The sequence below is a fragment of the Metarhizium album genome, assembly GCF_000804445.1.
Source record: "Metarhizium album ARSEF 1941 chromosome Unknown scaffold_6, whole genome shotgun sequence".
In the NCBI taxonomy this organism is placed as follows: domain Eukaryota; kingdom Fungi; phylum Ascomycota; class Sordariomycetes; order Hypocreales; family Clavicipitaceae; genus Metarhizium; species Metarhizium album.
This window is the reverse complement of record NW_024467580.1, coordinates 306,900-323,784: the sequence shown is the minus strand read 5'-3', so window position 1 is coordinate 323,784 and position 16,885 is coordinate 306,900. Positions and strand designations below refer to the sequence as shown.

Genomic DNA, 16,885 nt, shown 5'->3' with positions numbered 1-16,885 from the left:
CGGCCTGTTGAACACGGACCGCAACCTGATGAGATTCGGGCGTCAGTCTGACTCAGCATTCGTTCCTAACGCCCCTGACGCAATGCCATGTACGGAGTACTGGGAACGAGAGAAGATGCCGTGACACCGGATTCTCGGTATTGACTCAAAAAGCTCTCGGCGTGCCACATGGCCTGTTCAAGGATAGAGTTGCATGGGCGACCCGGATATATTTTCAGGACCGGCATGACACAGTCCAATGAGACTTGGAGGTGTCCGCACATCCGAGTTGTAGGGCGTGAAGCTCGGTGGCGTTTTTGGATCGTCCTTGTCATGACGGCAGCTGAGCAAGCAAAGTTGTCACGAAGAGCTATTCACGAGTCAATGGAACCTTGCAGTCACGATTTGAAGGATGGCCACCGCACCGGGCCAAGGCGTGCCCAGCCTAGACCCACGAATGAACGTGGCTTTGCAGAGTGATGTGATGAGCTGCAGCGGAGCGTATAAACACGAAAACAGGAGGAGCCCGGTGAGGCCTTGTAATTTTCGACCCGGCCTCCTGCCGAGACGCAAAAACAAGACGGTGGGAGCCAAGTCCACGATGATGAAGCTTGTGCAAGGAATGGATGTGAGGGGTCTCTCTGTTCATTTGCATGGAGCGTTGACAATCGAGGCCAATTGGCCCAGTGGGCCGCCCTCGTCGCTCCTTCCCACTCTGGAAACGTACCACCAGGCTTGAAGCCGCCAACTGCTGCTGAAGTGGAGCCATCAATCGATGGCGAATCACAAGCCAGCACTAGAGATTGCTTCTCGTCCCAACATCACATCACGCCTACGCTCTCGAGCACCACCAGTGCAAGACTTGGCGCAGCATCGACCTCGAAGCCACCGTCGATGTATCTCGATGTGTTTGCGTACGTGCCCGAGAAAAGATTTTTCCTCAACGTCGGCTCCGATAAACCACCAAACAGACTGGCCCGACTGCGCAGAAGCTCCTCGTTAAGGAGTGCCTAGGAGCACCACAGCCATCTCCAGAGACACAAGACACAATTTGCAAGTCCACGGACGTCGTCGGACGAACATGCTCGTCTCCCTCACCGTCGGCAAGGTCGACGCCGGCGTCACGGTTCTCTTGACGCCGGACAAACGGCTGGTACGCCAAAACAAATGCCCTCCCCAAACGGCGCGTTTCACCACGCGACTGGTTTCTGACACACGGATTGGACAGATCGAGTTCCCCTCCATCCTGCTGCCCCCGAACATTTCGTCTGGAAGCATCGTCGACATTGCCGTCTCCCAAAACACCGAAAAGGAATCACTCGAAGAGCAAAAGTTCCGCGACCTACAGGACCGCATATTCCAGTCCTTTGGCGCCTCCGAGCCCGCCAGCCCCGTCCTCCGCTGTCGCAATGCCACCCAGACATCAGTTGTCCTCGAGTGGGACCCGATTGAGCTCGCCACGGCCGATTTGATATCCCTCAGCCTGTACCGCAACGGCCAAAAGGCCGGGAACATCCCCCGACCGATGCAGATGCGCAGCACCAAAATCAGTGGGCTCGCCGTCGACACCGAGTACACGTTCCACCTGGTGCTGAGAACCACTGCAGGGACACGTACGAGCGAGAAGGTGGCTGTGCGCACGCACAAGATGACCGACTTGAGCGGCGTGACCATCACCACCGGCATTCTGCCTGGTGCTCTCAAGGAGAATCTGAGCAAGGCCGTGGAGCGTATTGGCGCCAAAATCGTCGACGGGGTACGCATCGACACCACACATTTTGTAACCACGGAGGGAAGAGGTACGGCTTGGGAAAAGGCCGTCGAGAACAACATCCCCGTGGTACGGCCAGAGTGGGTAGATGCGTGCGAGAAGAATGGCCGCATTCTAGGTGTCACCAAGTTCTATCTGGATGCAATGAGACCAGGGCCTCCTAGCGACGACACGACCTCACCTCCGCCGGTCCCTGTAAAAGACGAGGCCGCCGCCGCCGCCGCCGCCCCCGAGGCCACGCAGACGGAAGAGGCGACGAAGAATGGGGACGGGCCAGACGAGCCGGCGGCAGAAGCCCAAGAGGCGGCCGAGAAAGAAGCAGAGGGGGAGCCCGAGCAAAAGTCCAAGTCGCCGTCGCAAGTTGAAGGGCAAAAGATGAGACGCGAGGACATGGACGAGCAAAAAATTGCCCTGCGCCCAAGCGCCTCGAACCAGGAAGGCGACGCGGCCGAAGAGCACGGGGGTGACCAAGATGAAGGCAGAGACGCGGAGGGGAAGCCATCCGGCACACCGGACGGCGCGTCGTTTCAGGAAGTGGAATTGTAGGTCGCGCTCAGCCGGGGCAGAAAGCACAAAAGAAGAGGAAGAAGAAGAGGAAGAGGAAGAAGAGGACATTTCGTTGCAAAGAACAGACGGACATGTATATACGCTCTTAATGCCACCCGTTGCACTCACGATGCTAGGGCGGGACCTCGTCGCCCCTCCAGTCCAAACACTTGCCGCGCTGACCCAGATGCAGCCCATTCACGACGCTCAGCATCCTCTCCGCCGCGTACTCGGGGCTGAACAGCCGGTCCTGGGGGACCCTCGCCCAAAAGTCCCTGCTCAGCCCCGTCCTCACGGTGCCGGGGTGATAGGCGACGGCGACGGCCTTGTCGCCACTCCTCGCCCTGAGCATCACGTCCAGGCTCTTGGCGACGCTGTTCACCGCGGCCTTGCTGGCGCGGTACGAGAACCAGCCGCCGGACCTGTTGTCCGCGATGGACCCGAGCCTCGCGGACATGAAGACCCACGCGGCGCGCGCGGCGAGGCCATCCCCGTTCCCATGCGCATCCGCGTCCGCATCCGCATCCGCGTCCAGCCCCGGGGCGCGGAGGCGCGTGCCACGCCGCGGCAGAAACTCGGCAAAGTGCTTCATGAGCAGCAGCGGCCCCAGGACGTTGACGCGCAGCATGGCCAGCCCGGCGTCCGCGTCGACCTGCGCCGGGCTCTTCTCGGGCGTCAGGACCCCCGGCATCGCAAAGCCCAGGTGCAGGTGGTGGCGCGCGGGGGGGAACAGCCGCCGCGCCGCGCGGGACGCCGCCTCCACCGACGCCTCGTCCGTGACGTCGACGCGCACGACGCGCAGCCGCGACCCCGCCGAGCCCGCCGAGCCCGCCGGGCCGTCCGACTCCATGCCCTCGAGGATGGCGGCCTTTGTCGTCCCCGGCTCCGGGTGCCGCGTGGTCGCGAGCACGGGCAGCCGCGTCGTCCGTAGCAGGTGCCGCGTCAGGGCGAAGCCGATGCCGCGGCTTGACGGGCACACCAAGGCCCAGGGCGCGGACATGTTCGTCTTGGTGTCCGTCTTCGTCTTCGTCTTCGTCTTCGGCTGGGGTTTGAGTCGAGACTTGCTTGCCCTGGGTGACGGGTCCGGGCGTTGGCTGCACGTCAAGTACTTATTAGGCTCTCAGCTTCCCTTTGCCCCCCCTGGGCCCGCAGAATCCGAGAGGCGTACTACGTCATTGACTTGGTCTTTTTTGTTTTGTTTTGTTTTATTTTTTTTTGGGCCCTCTGACTACACTTTCTCTGGGTAGATAAATGGCGCCTGTCTTGCACGGTGCAACGGTGCATTCGTTCCAACCGCGACCATCGCACGGATTCAACCTCCGCGTGGCAGACCCGTCAAGTTGGCTCCATGTTTTAACTGACATGGTCTGGCACTATGGATAATTCGCATCTAATTCAAGCCCCGACTTCACCTCACAAGTTGCTAGGCAAGGAACCCTACATGACGCTCGCGGCTGCGAAATTCGCACCTCGCATCTCAACGGCTCTGTTGACACCTTCATTGGTGCATTGATTTATTCTTGCACGCCGTAGTCCTGAGCCTACAGGTCTCTGCCCTGATTGTGGAAATAGTCGCTGTGTTGCAAACATACTTTCTTGGCATCTGATAACCCCCAGCCAACCTCACATGGCATGAAACTGTCCGCCATTCGTCGCCACTGGCGATTGCGTCGTTTCCTGCCGCCGCCTTGCCTCTCCCGCCAACTCCCTCATCAGCGGCTCAATCGTCCCCAGCCCGCTTGCGTCGGCTATCCTGCTCGCACTGCCACTCCACCCATCGTCGTAGCATGGATAATCCGTCAGCCTTCCTAGCAGTCTGGCGTGCGATGAGCTAGGGCGCCGCGTCAGCCGCTTCGTCTCCGCAACCTGGCCATTTCTTGCCGTCATGCCCGAAGCCTTGCCATCCGAGGCCCAGTTCCCAATGTCCTCTATTGGTCCGTCCCTGGAAGATGCCACGGTCCTGTTCATGTGCTCCAAAACAGGCACAAGGGCTTGTAGCCAGACATCCCCATTGCGCTCCAATCTACTGAGCCGGCGCTCCATGTCTCGCAACCGATGCTCCCTGTGTGCTTCATACAAGCGCATCACCTCCTTGTCTGCCTGGGAAACCGCGCCGTTCTCATATGCCAACCCACCCGAGGCCAATTGTTGTGCTCTTGCTCTAGCCACTGCCATGGCATCGCGTGCCCTCCGCTCCTGTTCCCTGACAGCCTTCCATTCCCGTCGACGGGTCAGAGACGTGCGGTCTGACGCGCCACCTTGCTGTGACTGGGGCTCACGCGTGGACATCGACAGTGCGGCAGTGTTACTTGGTTTTTCGACAGCGGTTGGGGACACTCGTGTCTCCGAACTCTCCTCCCGAGACTCCATTGCAGGCGCGGTCTTTGGTCGGACAGGTTCGTCCTTTTCGTCGTCGACAGAGTACGGCTCGACATCCATCACCACCATGAGATCACTCAAGGCCAAGGTTAACGGGCTCGGCAGAGCAGTTGACGCCTCATCTGAAGCCTTTGCAGCTGGTCGCGCCGATGGCTGGGCAATTGATGGTCGCTGCATCGCATGGGAAGCATCTTTTTGCTGCTGAGCTTTCACTTTTACTTTCCACATGGCCGCCTCAATGTCGCGTCGCTTCTTCTCTCTGACTTTATCTTTTCTGCTGCGCGCTGAACCTGAGCTTGTGGGTCGATGGTCCTCTTCCTGTGACGGGCCAAGACCATCTGTTGTTGGGGCTGTTTCCCGCGTTTGACTATTATACCGGCTCGGTGCCGGGCCAAAGTCTCTGTTGTACGCCGGCCCTGATTCTGACCTTCTAGCAGCAATAGTGGTCCTTTCCAAAGGCTTTCTGTTCTTTGACGAATGTGCCCGTTGTGGAGCATCGGCGAACGAGTTGGGAAAGTATCTCAGCCACGCACGATTGCTCGCTTCCGCAATCTGACCCTGCGGTGATATTAAGCCATCAATAGATGGCGGATATCTCACCGATCGATTGCCAGCCGTGCTAGAAGCTCGAGCGGGACAGGACGAGAGGCGAAACGCTGCCGGATTTTGTTTGCTTGCCGCGCCTTCGTCTTTCGAGGAAGTTGGCGGGATGTGCCATGGCGCCGAGCTGTCATCAAGTAATGGCGAATCGAATTTCGTTGGGAGAGTCCCAATGTAATCGTAGGGTTGGCATGTCAAGCTGTTCGTGGGCTTGTGCGGCGGTAATGGAGGAGGACGGCGTCCCTGGGAGTTCAGATCTGAGCATCGAGATTTAGTAACCGAGCCAGCATCGGATTCGTACACCTGGGTCAAGGGTCGCAGAACGGTAACAACGCCCTTTGAATTCCTGAACGTCCTGATCGATTCTTTGCTTGGTGTCCCCATTTGCATGTCGTGAGTGAAGACAGGATACTGAGACCGTGTCTCCAACCCATACGGAGTTGCTTCAATCGGAATCGAGATGGCGATGTGTCTATGCCCTCCAGTGGTGACGCCTGCAACTGCCGAGTCTGGTAGTTGGATGTGTCGGGGTTGCTTGGGCATCGACCTACTCCTCCGTCCCATTTTCTTGATCTTGGACCACCTTCCGCGGCTATCCACCTCATCCTCGTATGGTACTGACATGAAGTTGTCAGGCGGCGGCGGATGATTCTTCAGAAAATCCACTAGAGCAGCCACGTCGTCTTTGGCTCGACGAGCACGAAGTTTCGCTCCAAACCACATTGTGTCATGCAAGTCGCCAGCGTAGAGGTTGCTGCTGACGCCATGTGACTGAAAGTCCGAGCAGGATCGATTCAACGTTTTGTCAGCACGGCGAGGCCCGTCCACGCCTGTATGGCTTCGGCGATGGAAGTTGGGTGCGTAGGGATCCAGAGGTGACAGAGAAACGTCGGCGTCATCTCCTGATGACGCCGTGAACCCCGTGCTGGATGAGGCCAGACGAGCCATATCCGCTACCTAATATAAGAGAAATGGCTCTTTCGTCAACAACACCAGTTCCCAGCTCTGGTGGCTTGCAGCCCTTGCATGCATGTAAGTGGGATTCCGTCAGTTCCGAGGCGCTCGACAAAAGAACAGCAGTGGCTAGAGTCGAACAACAAAACTTGCGACAGGTCTTTCGCTGGACGGTGCTCAAGACAGGCATCTGTGTTTTGCTGCAAGTCGTAGACCAAGGCCGTGTCTCACCAGGAGAAGCCTTCTTGACACAGGAGCAACTGAAAGGCTGGGTACGGATCGGCGAGAGGTCTCAATCCCAAGAATTTACCGACCACAGGCCAAGCAGTAGAAAAATTTTACAGGCAAGCACCAAGACTAGCCGTCAACCTGGGTAAAGAGAGGAGGCGTATGTCGTATTGCAAGGAATCAATTAAAAAGCAAAGCCTGGGCCAAGGAACGGAAACGAAGCAAAGGCTCTGGCGTACGGGCACGACGAACGGATATCGATCTTATAAAGCGGAGAGGAAGAAATTGTGGTGCATGATGATATGTCAGCTGACAACAGAGTCCCCAAGAGAAACTTGAAAGGATAAGACGGTAGATATGAGAGCAACTCTGGTGGCCCCCAAGCTGGCGAAGAAGAGCCTTGGCTTTTCGAATCCTTGTTGAGACGCCGGGGAACTTGCTCTCGCAACTGTTGACTCTGTTCATGATTTACAGCAGCAGTGCAAGCTAACAACGCAGGTAGTATCCAGCAGGGTGTTAGACGCGACTGGGGTCCCTTGGGCCGTCCAAAAGCAAGCGATTGGACGGTAGTCATGTTGGCCGTGAAACAGAGCCGTCGTTGGCCTTTGCCTCCTATGCTTTGTTAGGCGTTCGCATCTTGCGACGGTCTTGATTAAATTTTCCCAGGCCGGGGGGCTGGTTGGTGGCCTCATGAACAGACAGACACGGTGCTATTCGTGGTATTGTTGGAGCAGAGCGTTGTGTCTTTCTGTCTTTGTTGTCAGTCTGTCCCTTTCTCTCCCTCCTCTCGCTCTCTCTCTCCTCCTCTGATAGCAATACATACAGAGCAGTACGCAGTGCTTGGAGCGTAGTGCTGGCACCCTTGGCCGGGTGGGCAATACAATCTTGTATTCTTTGGAGATGCCGTATCCTTGTCGTCCTTCCTAGTTAGTTGAGCTCTGACCCCGCGCATGTCTGGCCCAATGGCAAACGGAAACTCTCCCCGTTGAATTGGAATTTTTGCCCAGAAAAACAAAGGCCCTAGCTAGCGGGGTGGGGGTTGACGAAGCCGCAGCTCTTCCTAGCCCTAGCCCATGGACCATGCCATGGCAGGGGATTGAATGACAGGGACAGGGTCACAGTATGGATGACGATCGGGCGAGGCTGACCGTTGTCGCGGTGCCGCAGGGAGCGCTAATTAGCTACTCCGTAGCTCTGCCAATGCCATCACACGGCCGAGTCCAAGCCCTACTGGGGTGCGCGCGACAACAATCACGCTTACCGCTTGCTGTTGTCGGTGAACGGAAGCTGGCTTATCAAAGAGATCAGGTCCGAAGAAAACGTCGACTAGGAGCGCTGCTGACAACGGATTCCGAGATGTTATCTGGGAGGAGGGGCGACGAGTTGATATGCAACTGCCACCAGGCATTAGCGGTGGTTATTCGCGTGTTTGTCCTCGCCGTCCACTTTCCAGTGCTCAAAGCTCCGATGCTATCCATTATTATTATTAAATGGATATCCATACCCTTGTCCCAGCCAATGCGTACACTATACGTACATACTACTGATGACTGCGGTGGTTTCGCCAAGATGGCCGGGCTTCTTGTTGAAATGGGCACCACCGGAAAAAAAGAAACGGCCTTGGTCGGGGTTTTCTCACATGGCAAACCAGCCAACCCAACGAAAAGGGGATCTCAGTTCTGCACCCCTCAATAGCGAGGAGAAGGAACTGTCGCTGGGCCGTACGGAATCTGGAGCACATCTAGGTCAACTGATGGCAGACGGGTAGAAAGCAGTGGAGAAGCAAGCCTGCCGAGCCGAGGTGCGAGAGAGCCAGCAGGCAGAATGCATGATGCTGCAATGCGGGTAATAGTGCACATGCGTACGGAGTACACTGCATGGAGTAGTGCGGATATGGAGGCCCGTCACAATGTGGCTCCACTCCCGCTCCATTTTGGGTCGGCAGCCACGACCGACAGAACCGCCAGCCACCTGCCATGAATAAGTTATTCAATATTCATCACCGTGCAGTGCAGCCTTGCGTCGGTCTCCCGACCTCCATCTCTGTATCAATTCTGGGGTACGGAGTACTCCGTTTGAAAATCCCGCGTCCCGCACATGCCCATAGTTGCACCGTCCAAAGTCACCTTGGATAGGTGCGTCCACACACGCACGCACAAAAGACGCGGGGTGCACATGTACGTGCCGTGCACGGAGTACGGATAACGGACTACCGACTACCGACCAAGGTGCTCGCTCCGTACCCGAGGTAGCATTGCGAAGTGCCGACCACAAGACTACGACAGACAAGGACATGGCGTCACATGCATATGCACAACAGACGCATCCCATCGCATCTGAGATCAACAATCAGCCAGGGCCCCGGGCTTTCTTGCAGCCACCAACTTGCCCAAGTTGACAGGCAAACGCCATCGGCATCACCACCTTGCCAGGGAAAAGACGAGCAGAGCAAGTCGCCCGCGCAGAAGGATCTCCTTCCGTCACCGTCGTCGACGTGGCTCCTCTACCTGGCCGCCGACGACAAACGGTGACCACCGTTGTACGTACGGCCCTTCTCGCTCGGCGGAAACAATCTCGCCGTGTTTCAAGTTCCCGTAGAGGCCCCAAGACTGGCTGGCTGGCCAAACTCACTGACTGGCCTGGCCTGGCCTCTGTCCGTGTCTCTGGCTGTGACTGAGAGCCTGGAGGTGCCCATTTGGGTGAGACACGGATGCGGCTGTAGTCGGCTGAGACATTTCAACGCTCCTTCTTGCGGCGGGCACTTGGAAAGGGCACCGAATGTTACTTTTTACCGCGACGACCGAGGACAAGCACACGCATTTATTTCCGTTGTCTCTCGTGCAACTGCGTATAGCAGCGCAGCAACTGCTTCTCCTTGTACGAACGGCCACGTCAGCTAGACTTGAGCTCTTCACTCTCCTCCGTCCCCAGCATATACCTCTATTCAATGCCTGAAGAGCCTGTCGAACCTCTGCGTGCCGGCCGATTGGAATCTAGCACTGAATCGTTGCACCATCTGTGCAACTGGAGTGGCATCTAGAGGGGAAAACAAAACGCCTGTACAATGCTCCCCCGCCCATTTACAGTATGCGCCTTCGCAATGCCAATGTGTCATTCTACTTCGGTTCAAGGAAAGCAAAAGTTTCGAAATCACCGCTTTTTCGGCACAAATAAACTTGGTTTCGCCTTCTTCCGAGGCGCCGTTGGCACGGGCTTATTCATCACCTGGTTTGCATTCGTGAGCTCCCCTTCCAAGACATCAGTGACATGCGTCTCAAACACACCTTTGTACCAGCCACGGAGCCACTAGGTTGACCCGATTTCGACATCGACCCATTCGACGCCTGAATCGGAGGAGTCGTCGAGTTCGTCACCGAAGGAGGGGGTCGTTCCGGAGGTACCATCCCGAGGACTGACATTGCCGAAGGGTCTTTGGGTGCCGGAGGCGGCTTCGTCTGTTTGATATGGTTTTGTCCGAATTTGCCCATCAGGCCACCTCGCTGCGTGCTCGCAATCTGTTGTCTCATTAGAAATCCGTGCTTGGTTGCTAGTGCCTTGTGCCGCCACGGATGGGCCACCTACTACTCTCTTTGCTGCGTGCTGTCCAGAGTCTGACCCGTCCAGCGGTCGCTTCTTTTGCTCAGAGGCTTGGTTCTCTGACGTGTGTATTACAGGTAGACCCGCTCCGCGTGGAACAACTTTGGGTATACTGCTGTCAGAGGTCTTCCAAGATGGGCTTCCATTGCTCGGGGCCGGGGAGCCAGCAGAGGATGTTGATTTGATATTTTCTACACCGTCCGCTATGACATTTGCTGCCGGGGCGTCGAGCATCTCGATATCTTTGGGAGACCCCATTTGAGACGCTTGGTAGGCGGGCGGACTGGCTCTTTTCAAAGGCCGTCTGAACATGCGCAGTATATCGCCCTTTGTGTATCGGTCTCTGGCCTTGGCATCTTCGATCAGTTTCTTCCAGAACTCACCCTGTACCAGTGCTCGGGAGTCTCCCAGGATCCACAATGATGATTTGGCACGAGTCAACCCAACATTCATACGGCGAATGTCCGTCATAAAACCAATGCCGCCTGTAGAGCTGGCTCGTACGCAGGAGAATATGATAATTTCACATTCTCGACCCTGAAAGGCGTCTGTAGTGTTGAACTCAATAATATCGGTGATATTCTCTCCATATCGGCTTGTGAAGCGACTCCTCAGCTCAAACAGTTGAGCTTTGTAGGGGGTGATGATGCCAATCTTGCCTGTAAGATCACACTGCTTGTACTCCTTGCTGAAACGGTCATACATCTCCATGGCAACCTCCAGTTCTCTGGTGTTGACCAGTGATTGACCCTTTCTTCCTTTCTCTTGGACACCCTCCACATCGAAGAACCGATAAGGGCCAAGGAGAGCACTCTGGTGCCAAGGCTGCTGCCGAAGCTGCAGCATATCTTGCCCATCTTGGAGCTGTCCTTCGTAGAATTCCTTGCTGGGAAACATGCTAATCTTCGGGTGCATTCGATATTGCATATCGAGTAGATGGACTGACTTCGGATGGTTCTGCTGCATTCGAACGAACAAGCTCTGGTCGTAGCCAAAACGTGCTGCGGACTGAGACAAGACAGTTGGGGGAAGCTGCTTCGGGTCTCCTACAAGTATACATTTGCAGCACCCATACTTGAGTGGAATCAAGGCGCTAAGTTCAACACACTGAGCAGCTTCATCGATGATGACGGTTTCAAACTCGACATCCAAGTTGCGGAACATTTCATGCCCACTGCCGCTGAGTGTTGCACAAAGCACATGAGCAGAGTTGAGGATTTCCTGCTGCACTTGTCTGCGACGCATCTCCATCTCTCGAGCGAGGGAATTGCCGCTATCCTTGTTCGCGTCAATCTGTTTACCAATGTTCATTTGTTGCCGCTTGAGTTCGTCAAATTTGCGGGAAAGAATGTTTTGTGTGCTGCGATTGTCTTGTGCACGGGCCTCATCAAGGAGCTGTCTAATTTCCGCAAGCTCTTCCTTGATTTTTGCCGCGTCTTCGTGAAGTTTGTCTCTTTCAGCTTTGGCTTTGTCTTTGGTGTTGTCGCCTTCCAGTCGAGTTCGGACAAGCTCGTCAAGCGTGACATCCTTGACGGCAACGTTGATAGCATCGGTCCTGCCGAGACGAAGCACATTGATAGGCTTCGTTTTTCCGCTGCTAGTCTTGACGCCACTCTTTAAACGGAGAACTAATTCATCAACGGCCGCGTTACTGGGGGCGCAGACAAGAAGCTTTTTGGGCCGGCCTTGAGCAGCAGCTACCACACCAGCCAAGGGGCGAAATGGCGCACCCACAGGAACGCCGTTCGAGACTTGGGAAAGCTGTTCTGAGAGCAATGATCCAACCATTGCGGTGATGGTCTTGGTCTTGCCGGTTCCAGGCGGTCCTTGAATAAGGGTAAAGCCATCGTTGTCTTGAGCCCCGAGGACCGCCACTGCCTGACCATGGTTTAGGGTCCAATTTTGCATGGCGTTGGAGATCTTTTCCTCCCCATATCGAAGAATTGGTGACGGTTCAGCTTTCAAGATTTCGTCCATGAGATCGTAGTACTGTAGGCTTTCCAGCGCGGCGTATTCTCGTTCGATGGTAGTCATATTCGTTATCTTGACGCCGTGCACAGTGGCACCGGGCATTAATACGGTCGACAGCTGGTTGTTACGTGATGCGACACGGTATGTGATTTCGACAAGATCCTTCTTGTACGTAATTCGGTGAACCCTAGCTAGACAGTGTTTTGAGGTAGGACTTTGGAGAGGGCTCTCCGCCTCGGAGACCAAGAGTATATCTCCTTCAGAGACCCCTCTTTCACGATTTTGAACAACAGGTAAAGTAAAGGCAACCTCCAAATAGCTGTCAACGTTTGCTCTGCTTGCGAGTTTCATGCCGAAAGACTGAGCCGTTATCTCATCCTTTGCAGTCACAAAAGAACGCCAGGCTTCGGAAGCAAGCAAAGGAAAGAACGTTGCCTGATACGACCGCGGATCGGGATACTTGGTAGCAACTTCGGAAGCAGCTGGACCATTAGGAGGGTCGCTGCCTTGGTGAAAAATGTCCCATGCTAAAATAGTGTTGTGAAGTCTATCCATAGGAGGTATCAAGCGAGCTCTCATTTCCTTCACTGAACGCTGCTGACGGATTTTCTTGACCGGCCTGCGGAGTCGGTCTCGGAGGGCCTGCTGCCGACGTTTTTCATGTTCGTCAAGACCTTTCTGACCACCAGTGCTCAACGTTGCAAGTTGCTCGTCTGAGTCAGAATCCGCGCCGTCATCGTCTGATTCCTCATCGGAGCTGTTGACCATGATTTCACTCCTCGCGTTGCCTTTGCCTGGCACTTCAAGACTCTGGGTTCCAGATCCTTCCCCTGAGACGGTTTCTCCCCGAATCTTCTTGGCTCTCGCGATAGCTTCAGCATCTCTCTTGGCTTTCTCGGCCTTTTCTCTCTGTCTGCTTTCCTTCAATGCCGAAATGGCCTTCATGTCAGGGCCTTTGGCCTTAGCCCTTGCCTGCTGCGCCGCAAGCTGCTTGAGAATCGGACTATCCGCAGATTTACTAATTTCCAGAACGTCATCTCTATTGGACCTCCCGGTCTTATCAGAAGGAATTCCAGGCGGCGCAGACTTGGACCAAGCATCCAGTTTGCTTTGCTTCTTGGACTTCTCCATGCGTACAGAAGCTGTCCGATCCGAAACACTCGTTGCTGTTCCAATTTGGATTATTTGAACTTCTTCATCATGACCGAGGGCCTGAAGCAATTCGGCTCGTTGTTGGTCTGTTAAGTTCGTTGTTCGGAGATATTTCCCGTTAGTTCCGGTGGGAACGCAAGCGTCTGTTATGAGCATTCGCGACCCGGCATTGATTTCCAATTCATTTTCCCGAAGTCTGGTCAAAATCTTGCAGAGGACCCGAACCGTAACGTCAACCAACCACCTATCTTTCAGGCGAATCATGTTCTCCATTCCCCGAAAGTTCTCCTTCGCCGGCCCAAGAATGATTGGCATCACTTCTTGTTCAGTCTTGCCTAAAGTAGTAGCAGAAGTGAGAAGACCGTCTTCCGCGATAAGAGCTTCGGCTAGTTCCATGATTTCCCGACAGAACTCGGTCATAATCGCATTTGGAACTAAATGTGACCAGGATTCTATGTTGAGACAAGACTTTGAAACAAATCGCCACTGCTCGTTCCACCAGCGCAGCACTATAGCGACAGACTTTGAATTGAGAGTCTTTGTTCTGAGGACACCCGAAGTCGGGTCGGACAATCCTCTGAGAACATCCCTGCTCATATTGAGCAGAGGGCGGATAGGGCCCCAAGGAAATGGCGGTTTGAGGATTCTCTCCAGCGTCCAAACGATGGATGATAGAGTTTGTTCCGGATGGAGCTGAGACATGTGCTCTATGGCGCCACTTCGTGATAACTCACCGGTCCAGCTCTTGAGAATTTCGGCTGAGCCTTCGGCCAAGTTAGAATCGTCGTGGACGGACAGCCCTACAATAACCTGGAATGGCAACCGGTCTGCAAAAAGAAGATTCAAATCGGTGGCATCCACCTCGGATATTCGACCCAGAATCCTCGCTAGCACGTCGGCAATGCTACTGAGTGATGTGTTGAATCGTTGGCCAGACTCATCTAGTTTGTTGATGGTTTTGCGTGGTCGTATCTGTTCGACTGAGATGAGAGGACCAAGGGACACCAAGACAGACTTTGCCAAGGCCACTTGATCTCCGGAGGAGTCGAATATTTCCACAACGCCTTCCCAGAAAGCCTTTGAATCTCGGACAATTGTTGATTGGAGCTGCTTTCTGTTGTGAATAGCCTGGAACTCCTCCAAGAACATCTTCATGTCCAATTTCATAGCGGCGTTTAAGACTGACATGGCGGCGTCGGAGACCCTGAAAGTCGTCCAACCCTCTTGTGAATCTGGTGGTGGCCGCAGGCTCCCCAGTATGAGGTCCTTGTTCTTTACGACGAGATCGAAGGCGCAACCCGCGTATAGATGAGTTGTGCCAGATGCAGTCTGTGTACTGGGATCTAGGAAGGACTTTAGGGTAAAATTGATGGCATCAAAGCCAGCACGTATACATGCTGCTTGACCCGGTTCTCCGATGAATGGATCCTTTGCCAAAGTCGCAAATAGAGTGTGCATTAGAACCTCGCAAGCATCATATCTACGGTCACGACTCAAAGACATGAGCCAAGGTTGAATCCAGGATGTAGGAAAAGGTACAACATCTGAATCCATGCTGAAGCCAGTCCAGCAGTCGTCGAGAGATTGGCGAAGCAGAGTTTTGTAAACGGGACTAGCAAAGAGCAGGTCGGCAATTACGTTTGGCCTGGCATCACCGATTACATCCCAAAAGGCTTTGGGATAGTCTTTTAAGAAGATTGTTAGTACTCGAATCGTCACAACTAGCATGCCTTCCGAGGTGCAGGTCTGGATATGACGAAATAGCAAGTCGTAAATGCTTGAGCCCTGGCGCAATTCCAGACTTCGGAGACGGCTGTGAATCAGGTTTTCCGGCAGCTTAGTCAAAACGATTTCGAATCCTTCCCAGAAACGCTCAATAGCCAGGCGTTCTTCACTCGAGAGCTGAGGGGTAACTTGGATCCTGGCAATGTCATCTATCGCACTGGTCAACCCATTGCTCACGGCCCAGTCAAACTGGGCCTCCGTCATTGCTTTCGAGTCGATGGATTTCCAGTTCTCTTTTGCCCAATCTCGACGGGACTCATTCTTTTGATCAAATAAGAAGTATGTCATGCCAGGGAGTGGATCGCTCCGCCCCAGCTTGAGATAGCTCTTCCCTTGCAACCGCAGGAAGACGTACTGAAAAACTGCGCGTTGTTCAGGGCTTGACATGAACGGCATGCAGCAGAGGGTCTCATAAACTGCAATGAGTACTTCGGGTAGCTTCTCTCCTAACTGCGTTTTTTTGAAAACATCGCCCCTTGATTCGATTTTGGCGATGTATTCTTTGGCCCATTCAAGATGGCAACTAATTCTGGCGATATCGACTCGATTCAACATCTGTTCAATGTGTTCGATGACTTGTTCGTTCCATTTTCTGTTCTTGTCAGAAGGTCCCTTGTTCTATGCAAATCAAGTAGTGGAAAATCAGCAACGCACTCGGAAAACTTTTGGAGATGGAGCTGGCGTTGCATATGCCAATTGAGGACGCATTCGGAGCAACTCCTCAGTCCATCCTCAAGCCTATCTTTGAACTCCTCAGCCCATTTGCCCGCCTCGCTTTTATCAAATCCAAAGATCAAGCTGTTCCAGTACGTGATTTCGACGCGGTGACGGCCATCTTGGATACGCTGCTTTTTATTCTCCACGGTGATCTGGGATTCCGGGTCGTCAAAGGTTTTGTAGTTCTCGCGATCGTCGGAGTTGATTTTCGGGCAGAGTAGATGGCAGTCATGGGGGAGTTTCTGGAGTTCCTCGTACCACTTTGCCAGCTCCTCGTTAAGATCCGACATGTTGGCGTTGGGATCTCGTGCCCATGCCCCAGCATCTGCCAAGCGAGGGCAGGACCGCTAGGAACTTATCCAGGCTCGTATGCAGAACTTGGCGCTCTAGAGGCACGCTTTCGCTGTATTCAGGTGGCCTGCCTCGTCTTTCTTCTATAGAGCCGAGACTCAAAGATAGACCCGGCAAGGTCGGAGTTGTGGCAGGTGGAAAGGGTAAACGATCGTAGAAATCGAAATTAATTCAGGCGGGAAACCTGCCAGCTTCCGGTCCCATGCAGCTCTATCAATATGCAACACTTCTGCCGCGCCATAAATGCAGCCCAAGAACCTTTGTTTGGGAGTTGATAGAAGAGCCACGCGGGTGATGCCTGGAAGTTGAGGCGCCGACTTTGGAGAAGATACTTCGAAGCAGGTTGATGGCGGCAGGAACTGCTTGCCCTGCCTGTATGTGGTGAGTTGGTTGAGGGCGTGGCGCGTTGTGAGGCTGGTCCGTGCAGGCTGGTCCGTGCACGCCGGACTTGACTGACTCCCAATCTTCTTCAACCTCATCGCTCGTCATTGCTCAACATCACACAACCACGCCGCTCAGGACAAAGCAGGCTCCATCAACTGTTGGACATTTTGAATGCTTAACCGGCGGCTCTCGCACACTAGGTATTTCGCGTATTGTCAGTACATCTGTGTTTGAGCAGCGCCTCCATATTGCCCTCAATGCGCTCTCAGTATCACTACTCTATCGCATATAATCAGTCACCATGAGAAAATGGCGCCAGGAGAGTTACCTGCTCAAGAGGGTGCTTTCCCTCATTTATTCTTCGGCCCTCGGGCGATTGAATGAATATTCTCAGCAAATCCTGTGCACCTAGGCTTGCGAATTCTACAGACTACTACTCGCTGGCCTCGACAGAGCCTTGGCAACGTGCAG

General features: G+C 54.4%; 4 protein-coding genes across 4 annotated transcripts; 1 reads left to right on the top strand and 3 right to left on the bottom strand.

Moving 5' to 3' along the window:
- Positions 1–1,060: 1,060 nt before the first annotated feature.
- On the top strand, positions 1,061–2,296 carry MAM_03225 (chitin biosynthesis protein CHS5; the record flags this gene model as incomplete). The annotated part of the gene is made up of 2 exons (XM_040822024.1): positions 1,061–1,132; positions 1,208–2,296. 2 exons carry the CDS (start codon positions 1,061–1,063, stop codon positions 2,294–2,296), a joined length of 1,161 nt encoding a protein of 386 aa, XP_040679829.1.
- Positions 2,297–2,429: 133 nt separating this feature from the next.
- On the bottom strand, positions 2,430–3,296 carry MAM_03224 (NAD(P)-binding domain protein; the record flags this gene model as incomplete). Its single annotated transcript, XM_040822023.1, has 1 exon — positions 2,430–3,296. One exon carries the CDS (start codon positions 3,294–3,296, stop codon positions 2,430–2,432), a length of 867 nt encoding a protein of 288 aa, XP_040679828.1.
- A 623-nt stretch (positions 3,297–3,919) lies between these two features.
- Positions 3,920–6,223, bottom strand: MAM_03223 (uncharacterized protein; the record flags this gene model as incomplete). The annotated part of the gene is made up of 1 exon (XM_040822022.1): positions 3,920–6,223. One exon carries the CDS (start codon positions 6,221–6,223, stop codon positions 3,920–3,922), a length of 2,304 nt encoding a protein of 767 aa, XP_040679827.1.
- Positions 6,224–9,763: 3,540 nt separating this feature from the next.
- Positions 9,764–15,969, bottom strand: MAM_03222 (uncharacterized protein; the record flags this gene model as incomplete). Its single annotated transcript, XM_040822021.1, has 2 exons — positions 9,764–15,554; positions 15,617–15,969. 2 exons carry the CDS (start codon positions 15,967–15,969, stop codon positions 9,764–9,766), a joined length of 6,144 nt encoding a protein of 2,047 aa, XP_040679826.1.
- Positions 15,970–16,885: the final 916 nt, after the last annotated feature.